At 41.2% G+C, this 22,149-nt stretch overlaps 1 protein-coding gene across 1 annotated transcript in view; it reads left to right on the top strand.

The window, feature by feature from the left end:
• LOC115163150 (growth arrest-specific protein 7-like) overlaps nucleotides 1-22,149 on the top strand; it is a 117,481-nt gene that overhangs the window by 21,145 nt on the left and 74,187 nt on the right. Inside the window, exon 2 of the mRNA XM_029714813.1 lies at nucleotides 3,787-3,904. Within this exon, the coding sequence (XP_029570673.1) occupies nucleotides 3,787-3,904 (118 nt within the window). The remainder of the gene's footprint in view (nucleotides 1-3,786; nucleotides 3,905-22,149) is intronic.

The raw sequence follows: 22,149 nt of genomic DNA, 5'->3' as shown, positions 1-22,149 counted from the left end.
AACCAGTCCAAGTCAATGTTTCAACACTTCACAGCCACAAGTACTGAGCATTCAGCAGTTTAAACAGCACTGATTAAGTAGGCCACTAGGTAAAGGGACATGGCTTAACTAGAGTTGCTCTAGCCAGACTATATCAACAACAACTAATAGAAACAGAAAATATACTTAGGCTACTCAGAAAGGAGTTGTCTTCCCAGAACTATAGATGAACCCTCTCCTCTCCTCTCCTCTTGTTATGGGAATTAACTTATCAATGTTCTTAAACCGAACTTCAATTTAACTACTCAGTTTGTATACCAGAAGGTGTAAGGTTCCGGTTGAAAGAAACAGACTGAGGCCCAGCTAACAATGGTCAGAACGTTTATTTACGAGAGCTCTAAAATCCATACAATGCACAAAGCCTTTTATATTACCACACACCCACATGAACTCGCATCAGTAGAGAACTCCACCCCGCTTTAGGCGGCTGTATTTTTCCACAGTACACATACATTCATTATCAAACCTTGCAACCTGTCTTCTAATCTCCTGCCAGCTAAACCGTTCTCAGGCCATTGTTTCTCTCCCTAACTTAGGGATGCCTCTTCTCCTGTTCCTTTCCCAAGGTCGTCTTATCAAATCTGCCCTGCTTATTTTGAAGTAGTAACAGTGTCCTAGTCTTAAAAAGTCTACTCACACACCATTGGATTATAGTTTTTTAACCCCTTTCACAAAGTTATATGGTTTCAGAGTGAAATCATTTAGTCAAACCTTTAATCATATTTCCATTACTCCACTCCTCTCCTCTCCTCTCCTGTCCTCTCCTCCTCTCTTCTTCTCTTCTCAGCTTCTCTTTTCCAGGAAAGCATTGAATGGCATGGGTTCATTCTGAGAGGTACAGATAAAGATGAATCTCTCTTGAGCGACAGTTTCTGTCTTCAATGATAGAAGTTAATCCTGCACATTGTTGATGTCATCGTTGATGACTAAGTAGCCCTAGTAGCACTAGTGAGGGAATGTGGTGATATGTCTGTGTTGATGTTAGATTTTTCTCTTAGGACATTTTCTGTGATTCATTTATGTTAGACTCTGTTCCTCCCAACTCATTTTAACATTAAAGAATGCTGACTCATCCCTTTCAAAACTGAAAAATGAAGAGCAAGCTGTCTATTAAATCAGAAACAATAGGTTGTGTTGGCTTCTGCATAACGGCAGTGATGATGCATGCTAGAGCTGATAACATGTTTCATAACACATTTCTAGCACTCCAACTTGATGGAATTATGACTGGTCAAATATTTAGGACTCAAGTTGCATGCATTCCCTGTTACTTGTCTCATTCAGTGGTCATCAGCCTTGAACCTGGAGGGTGGGAGGGGTGTGCAGGCTTTTACTTCAGCCAACCAACCAACCATCACCAAGCTTCCCTGTGGCTCAGTTGGTAGAGCATGGTGTTTGTTACGCCAGCATGGTGTGTGCAACACCAGGGTTGTGGGTTCGATTCCCACGGGAGGCCAGTACAAAAAAAAAAATGTGTGAAATGAAATGTATGCATTCACTACTGTAAGTCGCTCTGGATAAGAGTGTCTGCTAAATGACTAAAATGTAAATCACCACCCAACACATCATATTTAGCTAAGCATAATCTTGAGAGGGATTAGATTTTTTATTTCACCTTTATTTAACCAGGTAGGCCAGTTGAGAACAAGTTCTCATTTCCAAGTGCGACCTGGCCAAGATTAAGCAAAGCAGTGCGACAAAAACAACAACACAGAGTTACACATGGGATAAACAAACGTACAGTCAATAACACAATAGAAAAATCTGTATACAGTGTGTGCAAATGAAGTAAGGAGGTAAGGCAATAAATAGGCCAATAGTGGTGAAGTAATTACAATTTAGCAATTTACACTGGAGTGATATATGTGCAGATGAGGATGTGCAAGTAGAAATACTGGTGTGCAAAAGAGCAGAAAAACTAAAAAATATATGGGGATGAGGTAGGTAGTTGGTTGGATGGGCTATTTACAAATGGGCTGTGTACAGCTGCAGCGATCAGTAAGCTGCTCTGACAGCTGACTCTTAAAGTTAGTGAGGGAGATATAAGTCTCCAGCTTCAGTAATTTTTGCAATTCGTTCCAGTCATAGGCAGCAGAGAACTGGAAGGAAAGGCGGCCAAAGAGGTGTTGGCTTTGGGGATGGCTTTGGGGATGATTACATAGATGTATGTAAAAGTGAAGAATTACAGTAGTAGGTCTGTGAATGAGCATATATGATGTTGGAATACCTCACCTGGACGTCATCCATGGTTCCCATGAACTAATAAGATGTCTCAAGCATAGCTCTCCCTTTATCCCTCTGTAGACATGCAGTGACGTAATGGTTAAAGACCTTAACGTGTACATAGAACTCTCCTGAATCACTCCGGTTAAGTTTCCTTACACCCACTAAAACCTATCTCTTAAAGTCGCTTGAGCAACTTGGCATCCGCTCCAATAACAGAGAGTAATTGTTAAGGAATTTCAGCCAGTTTTCCCAAGCACAATAACATGTTACAATGGTTTTGACCTTATGCTGAGCCATGGTGTTTTAATCAGTAGCATCTGGCCAGAGTTGGCTATACAGTGGCGTGTGTGTGTGTGTGTGTGTGTGTGTGTGTGTGCGTGAACCATTTTGTATTCTACGTGAGTCAAATGTAATCCATTGCCGCTGTTGTAAATGGCTGCTGTTCATACAAGGATTTGTACAGTGCTAGACATGACTGCCTTGTTGACCTAATAGCCAGCAAGGTGAGGCAAGTAGTCTCACCAACAGCACACATGCATAAACATTCTTGTGTAAGGGGAAGCTGGTTTGATGTTGATATTGATGTGTTTTCCTGTGTGCCAAATACCCCAGATATCATTGTTGTGGGGGGAGGCCAGGGGGAGGTGCTCATTTTTGGAAGTGGGCTGCTCATTGGACGGCTACGTGTAGAAGACCTTTGCAGAGAAGCTGCTTAAATACCAGACCCTGTGGCACGCTTGGACAGCCTCAGGTGGAGGTGCAAGCTGGTGGCTCTGATATTTGGCAGTCTCAGCCATGTACACAGGTTTCCAGTGTGTGGCCTCCAGATTGCGGGCCTGACAAAAACTAGGGCAAAGAAATTGGCTAGGTACTGCTCTGTTTCAGCTTTTGCGGGCAGCCTTGCTGTTTGGAGAAGGAGGTGCTTTCTGTACCCTTGAGTGCCATGCATACAGGGACCTTTGAAATGTTTGGATCTTTTTTTTGTAAATTTGATTGGAGGATTCAAATAAATTATTTAAAATGTATGCGGACATATGTGTGTGCATGCACCTCCAATCAGTTCTATCATGCCTGGCCAATAGCAGACTGGCTGTAGTTGTTTGTTGTTCTTAGTATTGCATTATAAACTTGATGGTTTGAGCCCTGAATGCCGATTGGCTGACAGCCGTGGTATATCAGACCGTATACCACAGGTATAACAAAACATTTATTTTTACTGCTCTATTTACACCAGTTCATAATAGCAATAAGGCACCTCGGGGGTTTGTGGTATATGGCCAAAATACAATGGCTGAGGGCTGTTATTACGCATGACGCAACTTGGAGATCCTGGACGCAGCCCTTATCCGTGGTATATTGGCCATATATCACACCTCCTCGGGCCTTATTGCTTAAATATACCACAGTATTTCCACCAATGATGTCATTGTGAAATGAGCTAGAAATAAAAGACTTGTGTGAAAGCTGAAAGTCCTTATGTCCATTTTATTCATATTTTTACGTCTTTATCTGTTTTGACAGAAAACTGCGTCTATGACCTCACTGCCGGTTGAGGACGTCGGAGAGCCTCTCCCTCAACACTGGAAGTGCTACATGTCACCAGAAGGGCGGCGCTACTATGTCAACACCTCCAGCAATGGTAAGGAGACTGATATACAGTGCCTTCAGAAAGTATTCACACCTCTTGACTTTTTACACATTTTGTGGTGTTACAGCCTGAATTTAAAATGGATTAAATTGAGATTGTTTGTCTCTGACCTACACACAATACCCCATAATGTCAAATAAATAAAAATGAAAAGCTGAAATGTCTTGAGTCAATAAGCGTTCAACTCCTTTGTTATGGAAAGCCCAAATAAGTTCGGGAGTAAACATTTGCTTCACAGGTCACATAATAAGTTGCATGGACTCACTCTGTGTGCAATAATAATGTTTAACATGATTTTTGAATGACTACCTCATCTCTGTGAAAAGAAGGAAGCCTGTACAGAATTAAAATCATTTTAATAGTTAAGGACTGGGGAGTTTTTCAGGATACAAAAGAAATGGAATGGAGCTAAGCACAGGCAAAATCCTAGAGGAAAACCTGGTTCAGTCTGCTTTCCACCAGACACTGGGAGATGAGTTCACTTTTCAGCAAGACAATAACCTAAAACACAAGGCCAAATCTCCACTGCAGTTGCTTACCAAGAAGACAGAATGTTCTTGAGTGACCGAGTTACAGTTTTGACAAAAATCTACTTAACAATATATGTCAAGCTCTGAAAATGGTTGTCTAGCAACGATTAACAACCAATTTGACAGAGCATGATTTTTTTTTTTTTAAGAATAATGGGTAAATGTTGCACAATCCAGGTGTGAAAAGCTCATAGGGACTTACCCAGAAACACTCACAGCTGTAATTTCTGCCAAAGGGGCTTCAACAAAGTATTGACTCAGGGGTGTGAATACTTATTGAAATTAGATATGTCTGTATTTAATTGTCAATACATTTGCAAAAATGTCTAAAAACATGTTTTCACTTTGTCATTATGGGGTATTGTGTGTAGATGAGTGATATTTTTTATCTTTTTATCTGTTTTGATTTCAGGCTATAACAAAATGTGTAATAAGTCAAAGGGCACAAATTATTGATTTATAGTGTTATACACCTACCGGTGCCCAGCCCACATGGGCTTACAAGAATACTTTCTGAAGGCACTGTCCATGTAGGTAGGTTGATTCATATTAATCCAGAGATTTTGACAGTTGGTTTGAGTGAAACTCAATGAAAATGAAATGTTCAATGCCCTACTGTTACATAACAATGTCAATGAGATGTTCAATGACCTACTGTTACATAACAATGTCAATGAGATGTTCAATGACCTACTGTTACATAACAATGTCAATGAGATGTTCAATGTAGCACTGTTACATAACAATGTCAATGAGATGTTCAATGTAGCGCTGTTACATAACAATGTCAATGAGATGTTCAATGACCTACTGTTACATAACAATGTCAATGAGATGTTCAATGACCTACTGTTACATAACAATGTCAATGAGATGTTCAATGTAGCGCTGTTACATAACAATGTCAATGAGATGTTCAATGACCTACTGTTACATAACAATGTCAATGAGATGTTCAATGTAGCACTGTTACATAACAATGTCAATGAGATGTTCAATGTACTACTGTTACATAACAATGTCAATGAGATGTTCAATGTAGCACTGTTACATAACAATGTCAATGAGATGTTCAATGTAGCACTGTTACATAACAATGTCAATGAGATGTTCAATGACCTACTGTTACATAACAATGTCAATGAGATGTTCAATGTAGCACTGTTACATAACAATGTCAATGAGATGTTCAATGTAGCACTGTTACATAACAATGTCAATGAGATGTTCAATGACCTACTGTTACATAACAATGTCAATGAGATGTTCAATGTAGCGCTGTTACATAACAATGTCAATGAGATGTTCAATGACCTACTGTTACATAACAATGTCAATGAGATGTTCAATGTAGCGCTGTTACATAACAATGTCAATGAGATGTTCAATGACCTACTGTTACATAACAATGTCAATGAGATGTTCAATGACCTACTGTTACATACCAATGTCAATGAGATGTTCAATGACCTACTGTTACATAACAATGTCAATGAGATGTTCAATGACCTACTGTTACATAACAATGTCAATGAGATGTTCAATGACTACTGTTACATAACAATGTCAATGAGATGTTCAATGTAGCGCTGTTACATAACAATGTCAATGAGATGTTCAATGTAGCGCTGTTACATAACAATGTCAATGAGATGTTCAATGACCTACTGTTACATAACAATGTCAATGAGATGTTCAATGTAGCACTGTTACATAACAATGTCAATGAGATGTTCAATGTAGCGCTGTTACATAACAATGTCAATGAGATGTTCAATGACCTACTGTTACATAACAATGTCAATGAGATGTTCAATGACCTACTGTTACATAACAATGTCAATGAGATGTTCAATGTAGCGCTGTTACATAACAATGTCAATGAGATGTTCAATGACCTACTGTTACATAACAATGTCAATGAGATGTTCAATGTAGCACTGTTACATAACAATGTCAATGAGATGTTCAATGTACTACTGTTACATAACAATGTCAATGAGATGTTCAATGACCTACTGTTACATAACAATGTCAATGAGATGTTCAATGTAGCACTGTTACATAACAATGTCAATGAGATGTTCAATGTAGCACTGTTACATAACAATGTCAATGAGATGTTCAATGACCTACTGTTACATAACAATGTCAATGAGATGTTCAATGTAGCGCTGTTACATAACAATGTCAATGAGATGTTCAATGACCTACTGTTACATAACAATGTCAATGAGATGTTCAATGACCTACTGTTACATACCAATGTCAATGAGATGTTCAATGACCTACTGTTACATAACAATGTCAATGAGATGTTCAATGACCTACTGTTACATAACAATGTCAATGAGATGTTCAATGACTACTGTTACATAACAATGTCAATGAGATGTTCAATGTAGCGCTGTTACATAACAATGTCAATGAGATGTTCAATGTAGCGCTGTTACATAACAATGTCAATGAGATGTTCAATGACCTACTGTTACATAACAATGTCAATGAGATGTTCAATGACCTACTGTTACATAACAATGTCAATGAGATGTTCAATGTAGCACTGTTACATAACAATGTCAATGAGACATCTCACTGTACACTGTTACTTTAGTTTATTTAGTAAATATTTTCTTAAAAGTGCAATGTTGGGTAAGGGTTTTTAAGTAACCATTTCATGGTAAGGTCTACACCTGTTATATTTGGCGCATGTGACAAATCAAACTTGATTTGATTTACATAAAAATGTCAATGAGCTCTAGCTGACTGCTGAGGCATCTGACGTACTGCTGGGTGTTGAGGCACATCATAGACTTGGGGAAGATATCTCTTCTTCTCTCCTCTTCACACCATTGTCTCTGTCAACACAATTAGTTGTCTGTCTCTTTTCCCAGCACCACCACTCAAACACACACACAGGGACAGAGAAACACAGAGACTGAGAAAGCAACACAGTGCTTTCCTCTGTTAAGAACAAGACAGGGACAGGGAAAGTATTGATTTACTGACCTTAAATGAACTCAGGGGGAAACGTGAAGTAATTATATGATGGTGTGAAAAGAAATGGGAGACCTCCTGGGGGATGTTATTTTCCTGCTCGGCTGGCAGCTCTCAGAGAGGGAGAGAGGGAGAGAGAATAAATTAATGAAGTTCAGGTTCTGAGTTTACAGATGCTGGTTATATTTTGAGGAGAAGTAAAATAGGCATCATGGGAGAATTTGTAGACTATTTAGAATGGGAGGAAGTAGACTATTTAGAATGGGAGGATGTAGACTATTTAGCATGGGAGGATGTGGACTATTTAGAATGGGAGAATGTGGACTATTTAGATGGGAGGATGTAGACTATTTAGAATGGGAGGTGGTGTAGACTATTTAGATTGGGAGGATGTAGACTATTTAGATTGGGAGAATGTGGACTATTTAGAATGGGAGGATGTGGACTATTTAGAATGGGAGGATGTAGACTATTTAGCATGGGAGGATGTGGACTATTTAGAATGGGAGAATGTGGACTATTTAGAATGGGAGGTTGTGGACTATTTAGATGGGAGGATGTAGGCTATTTAGAATGGGAGGATGTAGACTATTTAGATTGGGAGGATGTAGACTATTTAGATTGGGAGAATGTGGACTATTTAGAATGGGAGGATGTGGACTATTTAGAATGGGAGGATGTAGACTATTTAGAATGGGAGGATGTGGACTATTTAGAATGGGAGGATGTATCCTATTTAGATTGGGAGGATGTGGACTATTTAGAATGGGAGGATGTGGACTATTTAGAATGGGAGGATGTAGACTATTTAGAATGGGAGGATGTGGACTATTTAGAATGGGAGGATGTAGACTATTTAGATTGGGGGAATGTGGACTATTTAGAATGGGAGGATGTAGACTATTTAGCATGGGAGGATGTAGACTATTTATAATGGGAGGATGTAGACTATTTAGCATGGGAGGAAGTAGACTATTTAGAATGGGAGGATGTGGACTATTTAGAATGGGAGGATGTAGACTATTTAGAATGGAAGGCTGTGGACTATTTAGATTGGGAGGATGTGGACTATTTATAATGGCAGGATGTAGACTATTTAGAATGGGAGGATGTGGACTATTTAGAATGGGAGAATGTGGACTATTTAGAATGCGAGGATGTGGACTATTTAGAATGGGAGGATGTAGACTATTTAGAATGGGAGGATGTAGACTATTTAGAATGGGAGGATGTAGACTATTTAGCATGGGAGGATGTGGACTATTTAGAATGGGGGAATGTGGACTATTTAGAATGGGAGGATGTAGACTATTTAGAATGTGAGGTTGTGGACTATTTAGAATGGGAGGTTGTAGACTATTTAGAATGGGAGGTTGTAGACTATTTAGATTGGGAGGATGTAGACCATTTAGATTGGGAGGATGTGGACTATTTAGAATCGGAGGATGTGGACTATTTAGAATGGGATGATGTAGACTGTTTAGAATGGGAGAATGTAGACTATTTAGAATGGGAGGATGTAGACTATTTACCATGGGAGAATGTGGACTATTTAGAATGGGAGGATGTAGATTAGAATGGGAGGATGTGGACTATTTAGAATGGGAGGATGTAGACTATTTAGCATGGGAGGATGGGGACTATTTAGCATGGGAGGATGTAGACTATTTAGAATGGGAGGATGTAGACTATTTAGAATGGAAGGCTGTAGACTATTTAGAATGGGAAGATGTAGACTATTTAGCATGGGAGAATGTGGACTATTTATAATGGGAGGATGTGGAATATTTAGCATGGGAGGATGTGGACTATTTAGAATGGGAGAATGTGGACTATTTAGAATGGGAGAATGTGGACTATTTAGAATGCGAGGATGTAGACTATTTAGAATGGGAGGATGTAGACTGTTTAGAATGGGAGGATGTAGACTATTTAGCATGGGAGGATGTGGACTATTTAGAATGGGAGGATGTGGACTATTTAGAATGGGAGAATGTGGACTATTTAGAATGGGAGAATGTGGACTATTTATAACGGGAGAATGTAGACTATTTAGAATGTGAGGATGTAGACTATTTAGAATGGGAGGATAGAGACTATTTAGCATGGGAGGATGTGGACTATTTAGAATGGGAGAATGTGGACTATTTAGAATGGGAGAATGTGGACTATTTAGAATGGGAGGATGTAGACTATTTAGAATGGGAGGATATAGACTTGTTAGCATGGGAGGATGTGGACTATTTAGAATGGGAGGATGTAGACTATTTAGAATGGGAGGATGTGGACTATTTAGAATGGGAGGTTGTGGACTATTTAGAATGGGAGGTTGTGGACTATTTAGAATGGGAGGATACAGACTATTTAGAATGGGAGGATGTAGACTATTTTGAATGGGAGGATGTAGACTATTTTGAATGGGAGGATGTAGACTATTTAGAATGTGAGGTTGTGGACTATTTAGAATGGGAGGTTGTAGACTATTTAGATTGGGAGGATGTAGACTATTTAGATTGGGAGGATATAGACTATTTAGAATCGGAGGATGTGGACTATTTAGAATGGGAGGATGTAGACTGTTTAGAATGGATGGGGTAGACTATTTATAATGGGAGGATGTAGACTATTTAGAATGGGAGGATGTAGACTATTTATAATGAGAGGATGTAGACTATTTAGAATGGGAGGATGTAGTGTGTTTGGAATGTATAGTTTTGTCATGACACCACCTACTCAGTCTATATGAGTTAAGCTGTTCAGTCAGTGCCTTAGCAAGTGAATGTGTTGTGAATGATAGTAGCTATACTAAGGCAGATCAATGACCTTATCCTGACCTTATCGTAAGAGTAGGGGTGTTAACCCCGGTGTCCTGGCTAAATTCCCAATCTGGCCCTCATACCATCATGGTCACCTACAGTGGGGGAAAAAGTATTTGATCCCCTGCTGATTTTGTACGTTTGCCCACTGACAAGGAAATTATCAGTCTATAATTTTAATGGTAGGTTTATTTGAACAGTGAGAGACAGAATAACAACAACAATATCCAGAAAAACACATGTCAACAATGTTATAAATTGATTTGCATTTTAATGAGGGAAATAAGTATTTGACCCCCTCTCAATCAGAAAGATTTCTGGCTCCCAGGTGTCTTTTATACAGGTAACGAGCTGAGATTAGGAGCACACTCTTAAAGGGAGTGCTCCTAACCGCAGCTTGTTACCTGTATAAAAGACACCTGTCCACAGAAGCAATCAATCATTCAGATTCCAAACTCTCCACCATGGCCAAGACCAAAGAGCTCTCCAAGGATGTCAGGGATAAGATTGTAGACCTACACAAGGCTGGAATGGGCTACAAGACCATCGCCAAGCAGCTTGGTGAGAAGGTGACAACATTTGGTGCGATTATTCGCAAATGGAAGAAACACAAAAGAACTGTCAATATCTCTCGGCCTGGGGCTCCATGCCAGATCTCACCTTGTGGAGTTGCAATGATCATGAGAACGGTGAGGAATCAGCCCAGAACTACACGGGAAGATCTTGTCGATGATCTCCAGGCAGCTGGAACCATAGTCACCAAGAAAACAATTGTTAACACACTACGCCGTGAAGGACTGAAATCATGCAGCGCCCGCAAGGTCCCCTGCTCAAAAATACATATACATGCCCGTCAGAAGTTTGCCAATGAACATCTGAATGATTCAGAAGACAACTGGTGAAGGTGTTGTGGTCAGATGAGACCAAAATGGAGCTCTTTGGCATCAAGTCAACTCGCCGTGTTTGGAGGAGGAGGAATGCTGCCTATGACCCCAAGAACACAATCTGCACCGTCAAACATGGAGGTGGAAACATTATGTTTTGGGGGTGTTTTTCTGCTAAGGGGACAGGACAACTTCCCCGCATCAAAGGGACGATGGACGGGGCCATGTACCGTCAAATCTTGGGTGGAATCTCCTTCCCTCAGCCAGGGCATTGAAAATGGGTCGTGGATGGGTATTCGAGCATGACAATGACCCAAAACACACGGCCAAGGCAACAAAGGAGTGGCTCAAGAAGAAGCACAATAAGGTCCTGGAGTGGCCTAGCCAGTCTCCAGACCTTAATCCCATACAAAATCTGTGGAGGGAGCTGAAGGTTCGAGTTGCCAAATGTCAGCCTTGAAACCTTAATGACTTGGAGAAGATCTGCAAAGAGGTGTCGGACAAAATCCCACCTGAGATGTGTGCAAACCTGGTGGCCAACTACAAGAAACGTCTGACCTCTGTGATTGCCAACAAGGGTTTTGCCACCAAGTACTAAGTCATGTTTTGCAAAGGGGTCAAATACTTATTTCCCTCATTAAAATGAAATTCATTTTATAACATTTTTGACATGTGTTTTTCTGGATTTTTTTGTTGTTATTCTATCTCTCACTGTTCAAATAAACCTACCATTAAAATTATAGACTGATCATTCATTTGTAAGTGGGCAAACGTACAAAATCAGCAGGGTATCAAATACTTTTTTCCCCCACTGTATGTCACGCCCTGACCTAAGAGAGCTGTTTTTTCTCTGTTTAGTTAGGTCAGGGTGTGATAGGGGGTGGACATTCTATGTTTGTGTTTCTATGTTTTGGCCGGGTATGGTTTCCAATCAGAGGCAGCTGTCTATCGTTGTCTCTGATTGGAAGCCATATTTAGGCAGCCTTTTCCCACTTGGTTTTCATGGGTAGTTGTTTTCTGTTTCGTTTGTGTAACCTGACAGAACTGTTGGCTGTCGTTTTGTTTATTTGTTTAAGTGTTCGATTTCATTAAAATACAATATGAGCACTCAACACGCTGCGCCTTGGTCCCCTCTATATGACGCCCGTTACAACCTAATCATCCCCAGCTTACAATTGGCTCATTCAGCCCCCTCCTCTCCCATGCAACTATTCCCCAGGTCGTTGCGGTAAATGAGAATCTGTTCTCAGTCAACTTACCTGTTGAAAATAAGGGTTAAATAGATGAAAGGAGGGGGATATTACAGAGAGATGTGGGTGATATTATAGAGAGATGACAAGAGGGTGATATTATAGAGAGATGAGGGTGATACTACAGAGAGATGAGGGTGATATAGAGAGATGAGGGTGATATTGTAGAGAGATGATAGGAGGGTGATATTATAGAGAGATGACAGGAGGGTGATATTATAGAGAGATGAGGGTGATATAGAGAGATGAGGGTGATATTATAGAGAGATGAGATGAGGGTGATATTATAGAGAGATGAGAGGAGGGTGATATTATAGAGAGATGAGGGCGATATTATAGAGAGGTGAGTGGAGGGTGATATTATAGAGAGATGACAAGAGGGTAATATTATAGAGAGATTAGGGTGATATTATAGAGAGATGAGGGTGATATTATAGAGAGATGAGGGTGATATTACAGAAAGATGAGGGTGATATTACAGAGAGATGAGGGTGATTTTATCGAGAGATGAGCGGGTGATATTATGAAGAGATGAGATGAGGGTGATATTATAGAGCGATGAGATGAGGGTGATATTATAGAGAGATGACAGCAGTGTGATATTATAGAGAGATGACAGGAGGGTGATATTATAGAGAGATGAAATGAGGGTGATATTATAGAGAGATGACAGCAGTGTGATATTATAGAGAGATGACAGGAGGGTGATATTACAGAGAGATGAGAGGAGGGTGATATTATAGAGAGATGACAGCAGGATGATATTATAGAGAGATGACAGCAAGTTGATATTATAGAGAGATGAGAGGAGGGTGATATTATAGAGAGATGAAGATGATATTATAGAGAGATGAGATGAGGGTGATATTATAGAGAGATGAAGGTGATATTATAGAGAGATGAGATGAGGGTGATATTATAGAGAGATGACAGCAGGGTGATATTATAGTGTCACGACTTCCGCCGAAGTCGGTCCCTCTCCTTGTTCGGGCGGCGTTCGGCGGTCGACGTCACCTGTCTTCTAGCCATCGCCACTCCACCTTGCATTTCCATTTGTTTTGTCTTGTTTTCCCGCACACCTGGTTCACATTCCCTCATCAGGCTAAATGTATATTACCCTCTGTTTCCCCCATGTCTGTGTGTGGAAGTGTTCTTTGTGTAGGGTGTTACACTACAGGCTGGCTTGCGCTAGGTTTGTTTCATACCTAGGTTTGTTTGTTTTGTTTAATCCGGTTCATGTTACCGTGGTTGTGCTTTGTGCTGCCTCGCCTGTGTCTTTGGGCTAGGGTGTATATTAAAGTTCTCCTGTTATCACCCATCTTTTCTCTCCTGCGCCTGACTTCCCGGCAACATGAGGGTGATATTATAGAGAGATGACAGGAGGGTGATATTATAGAGAGATGACAGCAGGGTGATATTATAGAGAGATGGGAGGAGGGTGGTATTATAGAGCGATGACAGGAGGGTGATATTACTGCGAGATGACCTTTGACAGCGATGAGAGGTTTATTTTCTGTCAAATTTCATTGGAGGGTAATGCTTCATTTTTCATAACTTTGCACAGAAATAGACACAGCATTAACGGTCATTCAGGTGATATTATAAGGAGATGAGAGTAGGGTGATATTATAGAGAGATGAGGGTGATATTACAGAGAGATGAGGGTGATATTACAGAGAGATGAGGGTGATATTACAGAGAGATGAGGGTGATTTTTTAGAGAGATGAGGGTGATATTATAGAGAGATGAGGGTGATATTATAGAGAGATGAGATGAGGGTGATATTATAGAGAGATGAGAGGAGGGTGATATTATAGAGAGATGAGGGTGATATTATAGAGAGATGAGTGGAGGGTGATATTATAGAGAGATGAGTGGAGGGTGATATTAGAGAGATGAGAGGAGGGTGATATTATAGAGAGATGAGATGAGGGTGATATTATAGAGAGATGACAGGAGGGTGATATTAAAGAGAGATGATGTCACATTCTTCACCTTCATCTGAAGATATCTCGAAATCGCTGTCGGAAAAAGTGGACCAATACGCAGCAGGTTGCGTGCTCATCATTATTATTTATTCAAATGTGAACACCACGAAAAAACAAGAAAACAATAGACCGTCAGGAACAGTTTAGCAGGCTAACATAAAGCAGTGCTAAAACAACAACCCACAAACCCCAGGTGAAAAACACACTCCTAATATATGACTCCCAATCAGGAACAACGATAACCAGCTGTTCCTGATCGGGAGCCACACAGACTAACAAAGAAATAGACATACTAGAAAAACCATACAACACAACCCTACTGCCACGTCCTGACCAAAATCTAATACAATTACTCCCTCTGCTGGTCAGGACGTGACAGATGAGAGGAGGGTGATATTATAGAGAGATGACAGGAGGGTGATTTTATAGAGAGATGAGAGGAGGGTGATATTATAGAGAGATGAGAGGAGTAGAGGTCGACCGATTAATCGGAATGGCCGATTAATTAGGGCCAATATAACGTTTTTATAACAATCGGTAATCGGTATTTTTGGACACCGATTTGCCGATTTATTTAACTAGGCAAGTCAGATTAAGAACACATTCTTATTTTCAATGATGGCCTAGGAACAGGGGTTAACTGCCTTGTTCAGGGGCAGAACAACAGATCTTTACCTTGTCACCTCGGGGATTCGTTTTTGCAACCTTCCGGTTACTAGTCCAACGCTCTAACCACCTGCCTTACATTGCACTCCACGAGGAGCCTGCGTGGCAGGCTGACTACCTGTTACGCAAGGGCAGCAAGAAGCCAAGGTAAGTTGCTAGCTAGCATTAAACTTATCTTATAAAAAACGATCAATCTTAACATAATCACTAGTTAACAACACATGGTTGATGATATTACTAGTTTATCTAACGTGTCCTGTGTTGCATATAATCGATGCGGTGCCTGTTAATTTGTCATCGAATCACAGCCTACTTCGACAAACGGGTGAAGATTACCAAGCACATTTGCGAAAAAAGCACTGTCGTTGCACCAATGTACCTAACCATGAACATCAATGCCTTTCTTTAAAATCAATACACAAGTATATATTTTTAAACCTGCATATTTCGTTAATATTGCCTGCTAACATGAATTTCTTATAACTAGGGAGTTGTGTCACTTCTCTTGCATACCGTGCAAGCAGCCAGGGTATATACAGCAGTTTGGGCCGCCTGGCTCATTGCGAACTGTGTGAAGTCCATTTATTCCTAACAAAGGCCGTAATTAATTTGCCAGAATTGTACATAATTATGACATAACATTGAAGGTTGTGCAATGTAACAGCAATATTTAGACTTAGGGATGCCACCCGTTAGATAGAATACGGAATGGTTCCGTATTTCACTGAAAGAATAAACTTTTTGTTTTCGAAATTATAGTTTCTGGATTCGACCATATTAATGACCAAAGGCTCGTATTTCTGTGTGTTATTATGTTATAATTAACTCTATGATTTGATAGAGCAGTCTGACTGAGCGATAGTAGGCAGCAGCAGGCTCGTAAGCATTCATTCAAACAGCACCTTTCGTTTCCCAGCAGCTCTTCTCAATTCTTCAAGCATTGCGCTGTTTATGACTTCAAGCCTATCAACCCCCGAGATTAGGCTGGTGTAACCGATGTGAAATGGCTAGCTAGTTAGCAGGGTGCGCGCTAATAGCGTTTCAAACGTCACTCGCTCTGAGACTTGGGAGTGGTTGTTCCCCTTGCTCTACATGGGTAACGCTGCTTCGAGGGTGGCTGTTGTTGATGTGTTCCTGGTTCGAGCCCAGGTAGGAGCGAGGAGAGGGACGGAACCTATACTGTTACACTGGCAATACTAAAGTGCCTATAAGAACATCCAATAGTCAAAGGTATATGAAATGCAAATCGTATAGAGAGATATAGTCCTATAATTCCTATAATAACTACAACCTAAAACTTCTTACCTGGGAATATTGAAGACTCATGTTAAAAGGAACCACCAGCTTTCATATGTTCTCATGTTCTGAGCAAGGAACTTAAACTTTAGCTTTTTTACATGGCACATATTGCACTTTTACTTTCTTCTCCAACACTTTGTTTTTGCATTATTTAAACCAAATTGAACATGTTTCATTATTTATTTGAGGCTAAATTGATAGTATTGATCTATTATATTAAGTTAAAATAAGTGTTCATTCAGTATTGTTGTAATTGTCATTATTACAAATAAATAAATAAAAAAATCGGCCGATTAATCGGCATCGGCCTTTTTGGGCCCTCCAATAATCGGTATCAGCGCTGAAAAATCATAATCGGTCGACCTCTAGACAGGAGGGTGATATTATAGAGAGATGACAGGAGGGTGATATTATAGAGTGATGATAGGAGGGTGATATTACAGAGAGATGACAGGAGGGTGATATTATAGAGCGATGATAGGAGGGTGATATTACAGAGAGATGACAGGAGGGTGATATTATAGAGCGATGATAGGAGGGTGATATTACAGAGAGATGACAGGAGGGTGATATTATAGAGCGATGATAGGAGGGTGATATTACAGAGAGATGACAGGAGGGTGATATTATAGAGCGATGATAGGAGGGTGATATTACAGAGAGATGACAGGAGGGTGATATTATAGAGCGATGATAGGAGGGTGATATTATAGAGTGATGATAGGAGGGTGATATTACAGAGAGATGACAGGAGGGTGATATTATAGAGCGATGATAGGAGGGTGATATTACAGAGAGATGACAGATGACAGCGATAAGAGGTTTATTTTCTTTCAAATTTCGTTGGAGGGAAATGCTTCATTTTTCATAACGTTGCACAGAAATAGACACAGCATTAACGGTCTTCCAGCTGAATTTTTTTTATTATTATTGAAGTTGTGGTCATGTGAAACCAGCCTCTGAGGGGCATAGACAATCACCAGGCCTTGTTTCCTGTTCTTTCCTCATGTAATTGGAAAAATGAAGCAAAATAAATGCACAGTCCATAAACACACACACACACACACACACACACACACACACACACACACACACACACACACACACACACACACACACACACACACACACACACAGTTCATCAGCAGAGCAAATGTAACTGGCTATTTTCCTAACAGTCTCCACCTATCTGATAACATTTTACTGAAACAATCTGTTATTTATAGGATCTCAGCTATTTCAACCTCCCTCTCTCTATGTTAAAGTTCAGTTAGATTAGATACTGCTGTGTGTGTGTGTTTGTGTGTGTGTGTGTGTGTGTGTGTGTGTGTGTGTGTGTGTGTGTTTGTGTTTTGGTGTGTTTGTGTGTGCACATTGCGTGCATGCATCTACAGCCGTGTGTGTTATAAATGTGCGTTGCCATAGTAACCAGAGGACCATCATGCGTGGGTGAGCGAGCACTGTTATGGTTATGGCTCGTTTCTTAGAGGTTTCCTTCCTGTATTTCTGTACAGAACAGTATGGGGACCAAGTTGTGGTTCACTGTGGTTTCCTCATATTCTCAATGGGCATCGCCCTCTCTCTGTCCAGGGGGTAGCTTGATAAACATCCTCAACCACAAAACCACAGCCTGCCGTCTCACTACAGGTCACTACATACCTATTTACACTAACTGTTTGTGTGGGTTCTTTCAAAATGTCTGTCAGACTGTTTATACATGTCTATAAATGTCTATGTATACTCTGCATAGGTTACAGTGACAATGCTTTGTGCATAGATCAATGTGGGTAGTATCTGACAGATCCTTTGTCCTTCCTTCTTGTGAGCTGTTTTGAGTATTGAGTTACCAGAGCCTCCAGGCTACACAACAAAATAAGGGTTCCTCAAGGGTTCTTTGGGAAGGGTGATGGTTCTATGTGGAACCATAATGATTCAAAAAACCCTTGGAGCTCTTCAAGGGTTCTCTGCCCTTTTAGTGATAATACAAACTGTAGGGGTGGAGGCTCAATTGAATATTTTGGGGTGTGGTTTACACAGCTCTTTTTGTGCAACCGTGAGTGAGAGTGTCCTTCCAGTTTATCTAATGTGTTGTGTTATGATATTACATCACAGGAGGTTGATGGAACCTTAATTGGTGAGGGTGGGCTTGTGGTAAAGGGTGGAGTGGAGCTCCAGACATTATTATGTTCCAGACATTATTATGAGCAGCCTTATCAGCCTCATCAGCAGTCTACATTTTGTAGTTGAAAACTTGGCTGAGAAACAAAACTCTTGTGAAAATGTTTTAAAGTTGTTCCGGAACGATGTGTGGATGAGCGAGCAAAAGAGGGAGAATGGCAACACAAGGCAGCTCGATACTGAGAGATGAAATTCATCATGTCGGAGGACAGGGTGAGGAAGAGGGAGGATGGCGAGAAGAAGCGAGGTGCAAACCCGAACCGACTGCGTTATTCAAGCCGTAATGCATGTTACGCACCTGAAGGCAGGTAGTGAACTTGAAATTGATCCTGGCAAAAGTGAGGAGAAAGAAGCTGTGTCATCAGGTGAGGTGAAAGCTTCCGAGCACCACCCCAATGGTCAGGAATATGCCCGAGATGATTCTGACCCAGTGGGAGGATGATTCCTGGAGAAAGATCCATGCCTTTTGGCCAATCCGTTTGTTGTATCAGGCTGGGTAAAGGAGTTGGGTTCTGTCAATTTGTTTAGCGTATCCAGAGGTGGAGTGCCCTCTCCCTGGTCAGAGGGAGAGAGCGCTGCGCGTTTTCGAGTCTCTGGACAAAAGTGGTCTCCTGCTTTGCTCTCTGGGGCAGAGAGCCGCTGGAAGGAGTGGTAACTGGGGTCAGGTTAAGGTGGATCAACTGAAGTTGTGGATCCCGGGTGTCTGTGATACACGCCGATTGGTGCAACGCAGACCCGGTGGCGGGTGTGAGTCTGAGGAGACCGTGCCTGTCCTTCTGAGTTTTGATGTAGAGTGTTTGTGGGATATGCTAGGGTATATAAGTTATCCCGTGAGAGCTTTTGTTTCCGAACCCACTATGGTGTTTCAAGTGCCAAGTTTATTTGTCATGTTGCAGCAGTATATAGGAGGGAGATTCCTCGGTGTGAGAAGTGTGCAGGAGGGCATGGGACAAAATATTGTGTAGTTTCAGGGGAAAAAGTAGAGTGTTTCAATTGTGGTGGTGGCCATGTTGGATCAAAACTGTCCTGTGCGAGTAAGACAGGTTGACGTTTCCATGGTGAGAGCAGTGCAGGAAGTGTCATGCTGAGACAGTGAGACAGGTGGAAGTTTCCATGGTGAGAGCAGTCCAGGAAGTGTCATACTGAGACAGTGAGACAGGTGGAAGTTTCTATGGTGAGAGCAGTGCAGGAAGTGTCATGCTGAGACAGTGAGACAGGTGGAAGTTTCCATGGTGAGAGCAGTCCAGGAAGTGTCATGCTGAGTGTGGAAAGTAGAGGATGGTGGACTAAGGGAGCCTGAGAGGATCCCTGTGAGTAGTAGGTCAGTACAGAGTGACCTGAACAGTTTGTGCTTTAGTAAGGTTGGCTTCTAGGCGTTTGTACCGCACAGATCGAAAGGAAATCCCAGAAGATTGAATTGGTAGGAGGAGCCGCAGATACGTTTTTTGGGTATCAGAGATTTTAGTGCAGAAGAACTACAGGGGGTTTTGAGAGAAGGGGTTCCAGCCTCCCAGCCCAATGGCCTGGTGTAGGATCTGTTGGAGCCAAAGTAGTGGGATGGGGATAGTAGGGGAGGAGGCTCATTTGAATATTATACTGTATATACTGTAGGGTTAGATGCCTTTTCCTTTTTGGGAAGGGGTGATGAGGTGTGTTAGGAATAGTGCTATAGTTTATTAGGTACACCCATATTTTGCCTCCAGAACAGCCTGAATTCTTCGGGGTGTGGATTCTACAAGTTGTCAGAAAAGTTTGCAGCTCAGTTGGTATCAAGGGACCTAACGTGTGCCAGTAAAACATTCACCCCACAATTAGACCACTGCCACCAGCCTGTACCGTTGACACCAGGCAGCATGACGCAACAGGAGCCGGGATTCGCCAGACCAGGCAATGTTTTTCCTCTCCTCAATTGTCCAGTGTTGGTGATATTGTGCCCACTGGAGCAGCTTCTTCTTGTTTTTAGCTGATAGGAGTGGAACATGGTGTGGTCATCTGCTGCAGTAGCCAATCCGTGACAAGGATCGACGAGTTATGCATTCCGAGATGCCGTTCTGCACACCACTGTTGTACTGTGCCGTTATTTGTCTGTTTGTGGCCCACCTTTTAGCTTGCACGATTCTTGTCATCTCCTTCGACCTCTCTCCTCAACAAGTTTTTTTAACCCACATGACTGCTGCTGATTGGATGTTTTTTGTTTGTCGCACCATTCTCGGTAAACCATGGACACTGTCGTGCGTGAAAAAACCCAGGAGGGTGACCGTTTCTGAGATACTGGACATGGCGAGCCTGGCACCGACGATCATACCACGCTCAAAGTCGCTTAGGTCACTTGTTTTGACCATTCTAACGTCCATCGAACAGTAACTGAATGCCTCGATGCCTGTCTGCCTGCCTGCTTTATATAACAAGCCACAACCACATTACTCTCTGTCTGTAGGAACAAACTATTTTCATGAAAGTTTACCTACAGTAGATGGTGGTGCAATTTTCCTTATCCTTTTAACAAATGTAGTGCACTTTCCAAACTGGGAAAGGCAGCAATGCGCAACAATGCATCTAGTCTGCAGGAACACCACATGAAGAAGAGGAAGGTGACATGTTATATACAGTATGACTATGGCCAGTGACTGTGTCTTGTGAAAGACTCACATATGGCCTTCTGTCAATTTATGAACATTTGACTAAATCAGTCAGTGGTTCTCATTGTCCATAAAGGTTCCTAAAGAACCATAAAAAAGTGTTGTAGCCATAGCTGAACCGTTTTTTGGTGCTATATAGAACCTTTTATTAATGATTCTTTATAGAACCTTAGGAACGGGTTCAACCATACAGGTTCAATCAACTTTGTGAGCATGGTACTTTATAGAACCTTAAAAAAAGGGTTCTATATAGCACCAAAAAGGTTTCCGCTATGGTTACAAGCCAAAGAACCCTTATCTTGTACGATTTAGACCATTTTTTGTTGTTGTGTGTTTAACCAGATAAATGTGACCGACCAGCTCAAATAGGTCTTATGTAGCTAAATGTTCAATTGCATTTTTACATTGGATAAAAGTAGAGACTCAGAGCTACAAAATGGTATATCATACACTACAGTTGAGGAACAATTGGAAAGTAATTTTGCTTTGAAAGTTGATCAACTTGTAAACTCACTTTTGAGAAAATGGCCTTTAATTGTTTTGGTACTACTATTGGAGAGCCCTTTGTCTACACCCATTCAGCATTGTTCTCACCCTCTTAAGCCTTAGCCCCACCCGTCTCTTTATGGGTAGATCCGTACGTTCTGTACTAATGTCACGTCCTGACCAGCAGATGGAGCTGTTGTAGTAGTTTTGGGGTCAGGACGTGGCAGTCTTGTGTGTGTGAATGTTCTGTGTTGGTCTTGTGACTCCTGATCAGGAACAGCTTGGGATCGTTGTTCCTGATTGGGAGTCATATATGTAGGAGTATGTTTGTCACTTGGTTTTGTGGGTAGTTGTTTTTGCACTGCGTTTGTGAGCCTGCAAAACTATTAGTGTCGTGAGTACTGTCTATTATTTTGTTTTTCCTGTGGATGCCCTTTCGTTTTACCATTAAAAGCATGAGTATCCACAAACCTGCTGCGCCTTGGTCCTATTCTCTCCCATA

The sequence above is a fragment of the Salmo trutta genome, chromosome 2, assembly GCF_901001165.1.
Source record: "Salmo trutta chromosome 2, fSalTru1.1, whole genome shotgun sequence".
Taxonomy (NCBI): Eukaryota; Metazoa; Chordata; class Actinopteri; order Salmoniformes; family Salmonidae; genus Salmo; species Salmo trutta.
This window is presented reverse-complemented; position numbering and strand designations above follow the sequence as displayed.